Source organism: Phasianus colchicus, chromosome 31, assembly GCF_987193195.1.
Source record: "Phasianus colchicus chromosome 31, bPhaCol1.hap1.1, whole genome shotgun sequence".
NCBI classification, from domain to species: domain Eukaryota; kingdom Metazoa; phylum Chordata; class Aves; order Galliformes; family Phasianidae; genus Phasianus; species Phasianus colchicus.
Window position 1 is genome coordinate 2,700,543 of NC_143466.1, and position 13,058 is coordinate 2,713,600.

Here is a 13,058-nt window from a genome sequence, read left to right on the forward strand (position 1 = left end):
AGGGTCCCACTTATGGGATCCCCCTTATGGGGTCCCCCTTATAGGTTCCCACTTATAGGGTCCCTGTTATAGGGTCCCCCTTATGGGGTCCCATTTATGGTGTCCCACTTATGGGGTCCCACTTATGGGGTCCCCCTTATAGGGTCCTACTTATGGGGTCAGTCCCCCTTATAGGATCAGTCCCACTTATAGGGTCGGTCCCCCTTATAGGGTCCCACTTATAGGGTCCCACTTATAGGGTCCCACTTATAGGGTCCCACTTATAGGGTCGGTCCCCCTTATAGGGTCGGTCCCACTTATAGGGTCGGTCCCACTTATAGGGTCCCACTTATGGGGATCCCACTTATGGGGTCGGTCCCCCTTATAGGGTCAGTCCCACTTATGGGGTCCCCGTTATAGGGTCCCACTTATGGGATCCCCCTTATGGGGTCCCCCTTATAGGTTCCCACTTATAGGGTCCCTGTTATAGGGTCCCCCTTATGGGGTCCCATTTATGGTGTCCCACTTATGGGGTCCCACTTATGGGGTCCCCCTTATAGGGTCCTACTTATGGGGTCAGTCCCCCTTATAGGATCAGTCCCACTTATAGGGTCGGTCCCCCTTATAGGGTCCCACTTATAGGGTCCCACTTATAGGGTCCCACTTATAGGGTCCCACTTATAGGGTCGGTCCCCCTTATAGGGTCGGTCCCACTTATAGGGTCGGTCCCACTTATAGGGTCCCACTTATGGGGATCCCACTTATGGGGTCGGTCCCCCTTATAGGGTCAGTCCCACTTATAGGGTCGGTCCCACTTATAGGGTCCCACTTATGGGGATCCCACTTATGGGGTCGGTCCCCCTTATAGGGTCAGTCCCACTTATGGGGTTGGTCCCACTTATAGGATCCCCCTTATAGGGTCCCACTTATGGGGCCGCCCATAGGGGGCGCTGTGCGTCGCTCACCTGCGGCTTCATCTTTGTGCTCTGCAACGACAATGGGGGGGGGGGGGGGGGTAGAAGTCAATTAATTAATTAATTAGCTTAATTAACACCCCCTCTTAATTAACGCCCCACCCCCCCATTCGTATCCCCCTTCATTAGTGCCTCCTCCCTTAATTAATGCACCCCCCTCCCCCCCCCCAGTGGTGCCTTTGCCTTCATTAGCTCCCCGCAATTAGTGAACCCTCCTTAATTAGCTCCCCTAATTATGCCCTTCCCCCCCAATTAGGGCCCTCCTTTAATTACTCCCCAATTAATGCCCCCCCCCTTAATTACCACCCCCCCCCCATTAGTCTGCCTCACTTAATTAACCCCCCCAATTAGTGTACCTCCCTTAATTAACCCCCCCAGTTTTGACCCCCCAATTGTTGCCCCCCCTTTAATTAGCCTCCACAATTAGCGCCCCCTTTAATTAACTTCCCCCCCTTAAGTATGCCCCCAATTAGTGCCCACCTTAATTAGCCCCCCCCCATTTCTTCCCCCCGTCCTCCCATAATTAGCGCCCCCTCCAATTAATGGGGCGCCCCCCCCAATTAATTAGCGCCTCTCCAATTAACGAGCGCCTCCCAATTAATTCATTAGAACCCCGCAATTAGCGCTCCAATTAATAAGCGCCCCCCAATTAATAACAGCCCCCTCAATTGGCACCCTCCCTCAATTATTAGCGCTCCCCCCACTTAATGAGCGCCCCCCAATTAATTACCGCCCCCCCAATTAATTACAGCCCCCCCAATTAATTACAGCTCCCCCCAATCAGCCCCTCCACCCACTTATTAGCGCTCCCCCCAATTAATTAATGAGCGCCACACAATCGGCCCTCCCACGCCCCCAATTACCAGCGCGTTTAATGAGCACCCCCCCAACTAATTAATTAATTAGCGCCCCTAATTAACGACCTTTCGGCGCCGCCTCCTCTTTTTTCTCCTCTTTCTTTTTCTCCTCCTTCTTCTTCGCCTCCTTCTTTGGCGCTGCAATTAACGCAATTAACCAATTAATTAAGCACCGCCCCCCTCCCCTCCTCCTTCTCTCCCCCTCCGGGTTCATTAACCACATTAAGATTAATTAATTAATTGAATTAAAGCCAGCGGGGGGGAATTGATTTGCCTCCCCCCAAGGAAAGTTAACGCCTCTCGGGGGTCAATTAACAGCAATTAATTAATTAAGCCCGTCTCGCAGTAATTAACCCATTGAGATAATTAACACGATTGGGGGGCAATTAATTACCCGCCTGAGCAATTAGCTCAAGGGCGATTAACACCATGAGGGATAATTAATTAACCCCATCCCGGGGTAATTAACGCTATTAGGGGCAATTAACCGCATTAGGGGTAATTAATTAATCCCCCGTGGGTAATTAATCCCAGTTAAGGGCAATTAACACCACTGGGGACAGTTAATTAACTCCATTAAGAGCCATTGACACCATTAGGGTTAATTAATGAACCCCATCCCGGGTTAATTAACCCCGCTAGGGGCAATTAATGAATCCCTCGGCGACAATTAATCCAATTAAGGGCAATTAATTAACCCCATGTCGGGGTAATTAACCCGAGTTAAGGCCAATTAATTAAACACCCCCCCTCCCTCCGGGGTAATTAACATTCGTTATGGCAATTAACCCCACTAGGTGCAATTAATTAAGCCCGTCCCGAGGGCAATTAACATCCTTGCGGTTAATTAATTCCATTAAGGGCTTCTAACTTCCCCCGGAAATCAATTCACTCAATTAATTACTTACTTAATTAACCCTTAGGGGGGGGGTTATTAATTAATTAATTACTTAATTACCCCCCCACCCCCCATGGGGCAATTAGCAACACTGGGGGGCAATTAATTCCACCAAGGGCAGGCAATTAACGCAACCGCTTCCTTAATTACTTCATTAATTAACCCACCCCCTCCCTCAGGGGCAGTTAAACCCATATAAAGGCAATTAATTAACCCCCCTCCCAAGGGTAATTAATCCCCCCCCCCCCTCCATGACGTAATTAATCCCATCAGGCACCACGCCCCTCCCCCCCCCCCCGTGGGTAATTAATCCCATTAAAGGTAATTAACCCCCCCCCGAGAGGTAATTAATCCCCCCCCCCCCCCCCCCCCAGCTGTCGCTGCAATCAATGTCAGCTCCAAAAATAGCCCCCCCTCCCCCCCCTCATTAAGGCCCTCCCCAATTAGTGACCCCCGCCTTAATTAGTGACCCCCCCCCTTAATTAATGCCCTCCCCAATTAGTGACCCCCCCCTTAATTAGTGACCCCCCTTAATTAAAGACCCCGCATTTAATGCCCTCCCCAATTAGTGATCCCCCCGAATTCGTGATTCCCCCTTAATTAATGCTCTCCCCAATTAGTGATCACCCCCAATTAGTGAACCCCCTTAATTAAGGCCCTCCCCAATTAGTGACCCCCGCCTTAATTAGTGACCCCCCCCCTAATTAATGCCCTCCCCAATTACTGACCTCCCCTTCATTAGTGACCCCCCTTAATTAAGGCCCTCCCCAATTAGTGATCCCCGCTTTAATTAGTGATCCCCCTTAATTAATGCCCTCCCCAATTAGTGACCCCCCTTCATTAGTGACCCCCCCTTAATTAAGGCCCTCCCCAATTAGTGACCCCCCTTAATTAGTGACCACTCTTAATTAGTGAACCCCCTTAATTAAGGCCCTCCCCAATTAGTGACCCCCCCTAATTAATGCCGTCCCCAATTACTGACCTCCCCTTCATTAGTGACCCCCTCTTAATTAGAGACCCCTCATTTAATACCCTCCCCAATTAGTGATCACCCCCAATTAGTGAACCCCCTTAATTAAGGCCCTCCCCAATTAGTGATCCCCCCCTTAATTAGTGACCCCCCCCTTATTTTATGCCCTCCGCAATTACTGAGCCCCGCCTTAATTAGTGACCCCCTTTAATTAATGCCCTCCCCCCTTAATTAATGCCCTCCCCAATTAGCGATCCCCCTTAATTACTCCCCCTCTTTAATTAATACCTTTCATTAGTGCGATGCCCAATTAGTGAACCCCCCTTAATTAAAGCCCTCTCCAATTAGTAACCTCCCCTCTTAATTAATGCCCCGTTCCCTTAATTAATGCCTTACCCAGTTAATTAGCTCCCTACTAATTAACACCTCCCAATCAATGTCCCCCCACCCCCAAAATTAGGGACTCCCCCATCCCCCATTAATTAACCCCCCCCTCCAACAATTAATTAATTAATTGCCCACCCATAAGCAATTAATTGCCTTCCTAATTGCTAATTGCCCACTATAATTAATTACCCCGATCACTTATTAATTACCCTCCCTGGGTAATTAATTGCTCCCCCCCCGCCCCCCCCCCGGTGCTAACTCCATACTCTTCTTCGTAATTAATTACCCCCCCTCCCTAGTAATTAATTACCCTCCTAATTGCTCCCCAGATAATTAACCCCCCCCCCCCGCGCTAATTAATTACCCCCTCTATAATTAACCCCCCCCCCCCCCCCCCCACCGCTACGGCTAATGAAAACCCATCCGAGCTAAATATCTCTAATTAATCAAGACTAATTGATGCTAATTCATGCTAATTAACGCTAATTAATTCATGCTAATTAACGCTAATTAATGCCCCCCCCTACCGGCTTTGCTGGGTTCGGGCATTTCGGCTCCGTTTGTCCCCCCCCCCCCGGTGGGGAACCTTTAATCCCCCCCTCCCCCCCCCCCACGTGTGTGTCCCCTTCCCCACTTCCGGTGTCCCCCCCTTTTTTCTCTCCCCCCCGCCCCCCACATGCCCACTTCCGGCGGCCCCCCCCTTTTTCTGCCCCCCCCCACTTTATTTGCCCACTTCCGGCGTCCCCCAACTTTTTGTGCCCCCCCCACTTTATTTGCCCACTTCCGGTGTCCCCCCCCTTATTTCTCTCCCCTCCGCCCCCCACATGCCCACTTCCGGCGGCCCCCCCCTTTTTCTGCCCCCCCCCACTTTATTTGCCCACTTCCGGCGTCCCCCAACTTTTTCTGCCCCCCCCACTTTATTTGCCCACTTCCGGCGTCCCCCCCTTTTTTCTCTCCCCCCCGCCCCCCACATGCCCACTTCCGGCGGCCCCCCCCTTTTTCTGCCCCCCCCACTTTATTTGCCCACTTCCGGCGTCCCCCAACTTTTTGTGCCCCCGCACTTTATTTGCCCATTTCCGGTGTCCCCCCTAACTTTTTCTGCCCCCCCCACTTTATTTGCCCACTTCCGGCGTCCCCCAACTTTTTCTGCCCCCCCCCACTTTATTTGCCCACTTCCGGCGTCCCCCCCCTTTTTGTGCCCCCCCCCACCTTATTTGCCCACTTCCGGTGTCCCCCTTTTTTTTTCTGTCCCCTGACCACTGTGCCCCCCCCCCTTTTTTGTGCCCCTCCCTTCCACTTTTTTCTGCACCCCCCCCCCCCCTTTTTGTGCCCCCCCTATCAATGTACCCACTTCCGGTGTCCCCCCCCTTTTTTTTTTTGTCGCCCTCCCCCCTTTTTTCTGCTCCCCTCTTTTTGTGCCCCCCCCCCCTTTTTGCCCCCACCCCTCTGATTACTTCCGGTTCCCCCCCCCTCTTTTTTTTTGCCCCCCCCGTGTGCTTCCCACCCCAACGTGGCCCCTCCCCACAAACCCACTTCCGGTGCCCCCTCCCCCCCCGCATGCCCCCTCCTCACCCCTCATGTGCCCATTTCCGGTGTTCCCCCCCTTTTTTGTGTCCCCCCCTTTTTGTGCCCCCCCCCACGTGTGCCCCCCCTTTTCATGCGCCCTCTTTTTGCCCCCCACTTTCTGTTCCCCCCCCCTCCCCCAATTACCCACTTCCGGTGTACCCCCCTTTAAGTTCCCCCCCCCTCCTCTACCCACCCACCTTTTTGCCCCCCCCCCCCATTTGTGCCCCCTTTGCTTTTATCCCCCCCTCCCCTTTTTTGCCCCCCCCCCCCCACGTGCCGAACTTCCAGTGTCCCCCCCTTTTTGCCCCCCCCCTTTTTGCGTGCCCCCCAATTTTATGCCCCCCCATCCCCCCCCTTTTTGTGCCCCCCCCCGCTTTGTCTGCCCCTCCCCCCACCTGCCCCCCCCTCATCCTCCCCCCCCCCGTGTTTGTCCCCCCCCCCCCCTCCCCCCACCTCATGTGCGCCTCTCCCCCCCCCCCCCTTTGGAAAAAAATACCGCCCCCCCCCGGGTAGAAATCCTGCCCCCCCCCATGATGGATTCCTCCCTCACTAAAAATACCCCCCCCCATAAAAATACCCCCCCCCCCCCAAATATGGGTCCCCTCTCATAAAGATGCTTTCCTCTACCGAATATGGGACGCCCCCCCCCCCATAAAGTTGCCCCCCCCCCTCCCCCCCCGCCATCATGTTGGGATCCGCCCTAGAAATGTGCCCCCCCCATAAACGTGGGACCCAAATATAGACCCCCCCCCATATAAAATGCCCCCCCCCCCATAGATATGGACCCCCTATAAAGTTGTTCCCCCCCCCATTAAGGTGGGACCCCCCCCCCCCAATAAATATGGACCCCCCTCAATATGGATCCCCCCCCCCTAAAGTTGGGACCCCCCCCTAAAGTCGCCTCCCCCCCCCAAAAAAAAGGTGCCCCCCCTACAAATATGGGAACCCCCCGGATTTGGGGACCCCCCCCCCCAATAAAGGTTTCCCCCCCCCCTCAATGTGGGACACCCCCATAAAAAATGAGACCCCCCCCCATAATATCGGAGCCCCCCCAAAAGTGCGGACCCCCCCTAAAATATGGGACTCCCCCTCAATTTGTGCCCCCCCCATAAAGGCTTCCCCCCCCACAAAAGCCCCCCCCCCCCATAAGTGCTTCTCCACCCATAGGTGCTGCCCCCCCCCCCAGCCCCCCATAGAGGCCCCCCCATACACCCCCCCCATAAATTCTCCCCCCCCCATAGGTGCCCCCCCCCATAAAAATCAGCCCCCATAGGTGCCCCCCCCGAAAAAATCCCCCCCCATTGGTGCCCCCCCCCAAATATCTCCCCCCATAGGTGCCCCCCCCCATAAAAATCACCCCCCATAGACGCCCCGCCCCGAAAAAATCCCCCCCCATAGGTGCCCCCCCCCCAAAAAATACCCCCCCATAGGTGCCCCCCCCGTAAAAATCACCCCCCATTGGTACCCCCCCCATAAATTCTCCCCCCATAGGTGCCCCCCCCCCATAAAAATCACCCCCAATACGGACCCCCCCCCAATAGAAACGACCCCCCCCAATAAATGCCCCCCCCCCAAAAAAAAAAACCAGCCCCCCCTAACGGTGCCCCCCCTGTAAAAATCCCCCCCCATAGGGCCCCCCCCCATAAATTCTCCCCATCATAGGTGCCCCCCCCCGAAAAATACCCCCCCATAATGCCCCCCCATAAATTCTCCCCCCATAGATGCCCCCCCATAAAAATCAGCCCCCATAGGTGCCCCCCCCATAAAAATCACCCCTCATAGGTGCCCCCCCCCGAAAAAATCACCCCCCATTGGTGCCCCCCCCCGAAACCCCCCCCCATTGGTGCCCCCCCCCATAAATTCCCCCCCCCAATAAATGCCCCCCCCCCAAAAAAAAAAACCCCAGCCCCCCCCAACGGTGCCCCCCCCCCGAAAAAATCCCCCCCCCATAGATGCCCCCCCCCATAAAAATCACCCCCCCATAGGTGCCCCCCCCCATAAAAATCACCCCTAACCCCCCTAAAATCGACGCCCCCCCCCCAATACGGACCCCCCCCAATAGAAACGACCCCCCCCGAATAAAAGCCCCCCCCCCCCAAAAAAAAACCCAGCCCCCCCCTAACGGTGCCCCCCCCCGTAAAAATCATCCCCCCATAGGTGCCCCCCCCCGAAAAATACCCCCCCATAGGTGCCCCCCCCCCCGTAAAAATCACCCCCCATTGGTGCCCCCCCCATAAATTCTCCCCCTCATAGATGCCCCCCCCCGAAAAATCCCCCCCTATAGGTGCCCCCCCCCATAAAAATCACCCCCCCATAGGTGCCCCCCCCATAAAAACACCCCTAACCCCCCTAAAATCGACGACCCCCCCCAATTAATGCCCCCCCCCAAAAAAAAAACACCCAGCCCCCCCCTAACGGTGCCCCCCCCCCGAAAAAATCCCCCCCCCATAGGGGCCCATAGGATCGATGTCCCCGAGGGGGGGGGGGGGGGGGCGCGGGGGGGTCACACTGCGGTCACAGCGCTGCGGTGAGGGGGGGGGGGGCACAAATCCAAGGCGGGGGGGGGGGGCAGCTCCACCCCCGCAGTGCCATAAATGCGTGCCCCCCCCCGCGCCCCCCCCCCCCCCCGCGGGGTCACGCAATGCCGCCGCTGCTCTGATTTCAACCCCCCCCCCCCCCCCCCCCCCAGAGGTACAAACGGGGGGGGGGCACCGTTAGGGGGGGGGCTGGGTTTTTTTTCTTTGGGGGGGGGGCATTTATTGGGGGGGGGTCGTTTCTATTGGGGGGTGGTCCGTATTGGGGGGGGGGGCGTCGATTTTAGGGGGGTTAGGGGTGTTTTTATGGGGGGGGCACCTTTATGGGGGGGTTGTCTTTATGGGGCGGGGGGCATTTTGGGGGAGGGGGCATCGTTGGGGGGGGTCGTTTTTATTGGTGGGGGGGGCGTTTATTTGAGGGGGTCCATATTGGGGGGGGGCACAAATTGGGGAGGGGGCTGGGTTTTATTGGGGGGGGGCTCGGTTTTGTTGAGGGGGGGCATTTATTGGGGGCGGTCGTTTCTATTGGGGGGGGTCCGTATTGGGGGGGGGCGTCGATTTTAGGGGGGTCAGGGGTGTTTTTATGGGGGGGGGCACCTTTATGGGGGGGGCATTTTGGGGGGGGGATTTTAGCATTTTGGGGGGGGGGCATCGTTTGGGGGGGGTCGTTTTTATTGGTGGGGGGGGGCGTTTATTTGAGGGGGTCCATATTAGGGGGGGGGGGCACAAATTGGGGAGGGGGCTCGGTTTTATTGGGGGGGGGCATTTATTGGGGGGGGGTCGTTTCTATTGGGGGGGGGTCCGTATTGGGGGGGGGACGTCGATTTTAGCGGGGTCAGGGGTGTTTTTATGGGGGGGGGCACCTTTATGGGGGGGGGTCGTCTTTATTGGGGGGGGGGATTTTGGCATTTTTGGGGGGGGGGCATCGTTTGGGGGGGGACGCTTTTATTGAGGGGGGGGGCGTTTATTTGAGGGGGTCCATATTGGGGGGGGGGCACAAATTGGGGAGGGGGCTCGGTTTTATTGGGGGGGGGTCCATGTTGGGGGGGGGGGCACAGTTTGGGGGGGGGTCTCGATTTTATGGGGGTTGGGGGGCGTTATTATGGGGGGGGTCGTTTAATAGAGGGGGGCATTTGGGGGGGGGGGGGTCGTTTTTATTGGGGGGGGGTCCATACTGGGGGGGGGGCACAAATTGGGGGGGGGTCTCAACTTTATGGGGACGTTTTTTATCGGGGGCAGCACCTTTATGGGGGGGGGGGGGGGCATTTTGGGGGGGGGGGGGCTCGTTTTAATGGGGGGGGAAGAGTCAGAAATTAAAGAGGAGGGACAAAAATCCCACCCCCCCCCCCGCCCCAAAATTAACGAGCTCCCCCCCCCCCCCCCAAAAAAACCATTAATAAGGGGGGGTGGTCCCAAAATTCCCCCCCCCCAATTAGTAGAAGGGGGGGGGGCACAAAAACCCCGAAATTCCTTCATTAATTGCCCCCCCCCCCCCCAAAAATCCCATTCATAAGAAGGGGGGGGACCCCAAAATCCCCCCCCCCCAATTAATAGAGGGGGGGGGCTCACAAAGACCCCGAAATCCCCCCATTAATTGCCCCCCCCCTCCAAAAACCCCATTAATAAAGGTGGGGGGGGGTCCCAAAATCCCCCCCCCCCCAATTAATAGAAGGGGGGGGGCTCATAAAAAACCCCCAAACCCCCCATTAATTGCCCCCCCCCTCGAAAAACCCCATTAATAACAAGGGGGGGGGGTCCCAAAATCCCCCCCCCCCAAAATAAATGAGACGAAATGAGACTTGTGTGGCTAAAGGCGTTTATAAGGGACGGGGGGGGGGGGGGGCGCGGGGGGGGGCACCAGGAAGGATCATGCTAAATGAAAAGGGGAGGGGGGGGGCACCCCAAAAATCACCCCCCCCCCCCCCCACGAATACACACACCCCAATTCCCCCCCCCCCGCCCCCCCAAAAAAAAAATGGCGGCTGTGAGGGGGGGGGGCACAACCCCCCCCCCCTTCCAAAATTCGGGTGAATACGGAGGGGGGGGCACATTAAAATCACCCCCCCCCCCCCCCCCTGAAATAGTGGGGTGAACGAGGGGGGGGCACCGCCAAAATGATTCCCCCCCCCAAAAAAAATATAGGGGTCAAAATGGGGGGGGGGTCCCCAAAATGAACCCCCCCCCCCCCCCAATAAAAGGATTAATGTAAGGGGGGGGACACGAAAATGACCACCCCCCCAAAAAAATAGGGGTCAATATGGGGGGGGCAGCCAAAAATGACCCCCCCCCAAAAAATTGGGGTCAATGGGAGACCCCCAAATAAATGGAGCCGCTGGGGGGGGGGGGGGCAGCCAAAATTGACCCCCCCCCCCAAAAAAAATTGGGGTCAATATGGGGGGGGCAGCCAAAAATGACCCCCCCCCCAAAAAAATTGGGGTCAATATGGGGGGGGGCGGCCCCAAAAAATGATCCCCCCCCCCCCCCCTCAAAATAATTGGGGTCAATGGGGGTGGGGGGAGATTAAATAATTGGGGGGGGGGAAGGGGGGGGGGAACCCGAAATGAATGGGGGTCAATGAGGGGGGGGGGGCAGCCCCAAAAATGACCCCCCCCCCTCCAAAAGAAGAATAATTGGAGTCTATGGGGGGGGGGGGGGGGGCGAGGGGGGGGGCGGAAGTAACCCCCCCCAAAACACTTTTTTTTTTTGGGGGGGGGGGGACACCAAACTGCCCCCCCCCACTCGAAAATGAGGGTCAATAAAAGGGGGGTGGGGGGCACCCAAAAAATGCCCCCCCCCCCCCCAAAATAATTGGGGTCTATTGGGGGGGGGTTGACCCCAAAATGCCCCCCCCCAAAAAAAAAAAATGGGGGTCAATGTGGAGGTGAGGGGGGGGGCACCCAAATAAATGGGGCTTAATATGGGGGGGGGGTCAATTTTGGGGGGGGCACCCCAAATAAATGGGGTGAATATGGGGGGGGGGGTCACCTTAAACTGTCCCCCCCCCCACTCAAAAATGGAGTCAATATGGGGGGGGGGTCAATATGGGGGGGGGCACCCCAAATAGAGGTGAATATTGGGGGGGGGGTCACCCCAAACTGTCCCCCCCCCACTCAAAAAAAGGGGGTCAATATGGGGGGGGGGCACCTGAAATAAATGGGGGTCAATGTGGGGGGGGGGTCAATATGGGGGGGGGCGCCTCGAATAGAGGTGAATATTGGGGGGGGGGGTCACCCCAAACCGTCCCCCCCCCCTCAAAAAAAAGGGGGTCAATATGGGGGGGGTCAATATGGGGGGGGCACCTCAAATAGAGGTGAATATTGGGGGGGGGGTCACCCCAAACCGTCCCCCCCCCACTCAAAAAAAGGGGGTCAATATGGGGGGGGGCAGCTGAAATAAATGGCGGTCAATGTGGGGGGGGGTCAATATGGGGGGGCACCCCAAATAGATGGGGATCAATATGGGGGGGGGGGGGCACCTCAAATAGAGGTGAATATTGGGGGGGGGTCACCCCAAACCGTCCCCCCCCACTCAAAAAAATGGGGGTCAATATGGGGGGGGGTCAATATGGGGGGGGGTCAATTGGGGGGGGGGGGGCACCCCAAATAAATGGCGGTCAATATGGGCGGGGGTCAATATGGGGGGGGGCACCCCAAATAAATGGGGTGAATATGGGGGGGGGTCAATCTGGGGGGGGGGGCGCCTCAAATAGAGGTGAATATTGGGGGGGGGGTCACCCCAAACTGTCCCCCCCCCCCTAAAAAAAAGGGGGTCAATTGGGGGGGGGGCACCTGAAATAAATGGCGGTCAATGTGGGGGGGGGGGTCAATATGGGGGGGCATCCCAAATAAATGGGGTGAATATGGGGGGGGGGGGTCAATATGGGGGGGGGGCGCCTCAAATAGAGGTGAATATTGGGGGGGGGGTCACCCCAAACCGTCCCCCCCCCCGCGCAAAAATGGGGTCAATATGGGGGGGGTCAATATGGGGGGGGGGCACCCCAAATAAATGGGGGTCAATATGGGGGGGGGGGTCAAAATGGGGGGGCACCCCAAATGGGGCTCAATATTGGGGGGGGGGCACCCCAAACTTTCCCCCCCCCCTCTCAAAAAAAGGGGGTCAATATGGGGTGGGGGGGTCAATATGGAGGGGGGGGTCAATTGGGGGGGGGGGCACCCCAAATAAATGGCGGTCAATACGTGGGGGGGGGGTCACCCCCAACCTCTCCCCCCCCCCTCCCCAAAAAAAAAACAAAATTGTGGGGGGGGGGGGAGGTGGGGGTGGTGTGCGCTAAACTTTCCGGTGGGGGGGGGGGGCGATTTTTTTTTTGGGGGGGGGGGGGGGGTTGTGGCGGTTATAAGGGTGGCATGGGGAGGGGGGGGGGGGCGGCGGCGGTGTCGGTGCCCCCCCCCCCACCGCTTGGCATCCCGGGGGGGGCCGTCGGAGGGGGGGGGGCGGCGGCGGCGGCGGCGGCGGCGGCGGCGGGGGGGGGGCGTCGGCGGCGGAAATATTTGTAGCGCTGGACGTAGGCGTGAACCAGGTTGGACACCTTCAGGGGGTTGATCTCCCCGCTGCGGCTGTGGCAGATCTAAAAACGGGGGGGGGGGGGGGGGGCACGGGGGGGGGGCAGATAAATATTAAAGCACGACCCCCCCCCCCCGTCCTTCCCCCCCCCCCCCCCCACACTTTCTCCCTCTCTAAGCATAGCAGGAAACCGCGGTGCTATAGGGAAACCATCCCCCCCCCCATAGGTGCCCCCCCACCCAAGTGCCCCCCCCCCCCCCCATAGTGTCACCCCCCCCAGTAGTGCCCCCCCCATAGTGCCCCCCCACCCTCTAAGTGCCCCCCCCTTCACCCCCCCCCTCATAGTGCCCCCCCCATAGGTGCCCCCCCCTT

At 57.7% G+C, this 13,058-nt stretch overlaps 2 protein-coding genes across 6 annotated transcripts in view; both read right to left on the bottom strand.

Annotated features, from left to right (window-relative positions):
- The window catches only part of MYBPC2 (myosin binding protein C2), a 117,304-nt gene extending 112,641 nt beyond the window's left edge, over nucleotides 1–4,663 (bottom strand). For all 5 annotated transcript variants that reach the window (XM_090127566.1, XM_090127564.1, XM_090127565.1 and 2 more), the window contains exons 1-3: nucleotides 4,593–4,663; nucleotides 1,877–1,948; nucleotides 945–965 (exon numbers count right to left, since the gene is read on the bottom strand). In XM_090127566.1, the coding sequence (XP_089983692.1) occupies nucleotides 945–965; nucleotides 1,877–1,948; nucleotides 4,593–4,614 (115 nt within the window). In that variant the 5' untranslated portion in view covers nucleotides 4,615–4,663. The remainder of the gene's footprint in view (nucleotides 1–944; nucleotides 966–1,876; nucleotides 1,949–4,592) is intronic.
- Nucleotides 4,664–12,516: 7,853 nt separating this feature from the next.
- The window catches only part of SCAF1 (SR-related CTD associated factor 1), a 46,522-nt gene continuing 45,980 nt past the window's right edge, over nucleotides 12,517–13,058 (bottom strand). Inside the window, 1 exon segment of the mRNA XM_090127547.1 lies at nucleotides 12,517–12,750. Coding sequence (XP_089983673.1) covers nucleotides 12,517–12,750 — 234 coding nt within the window.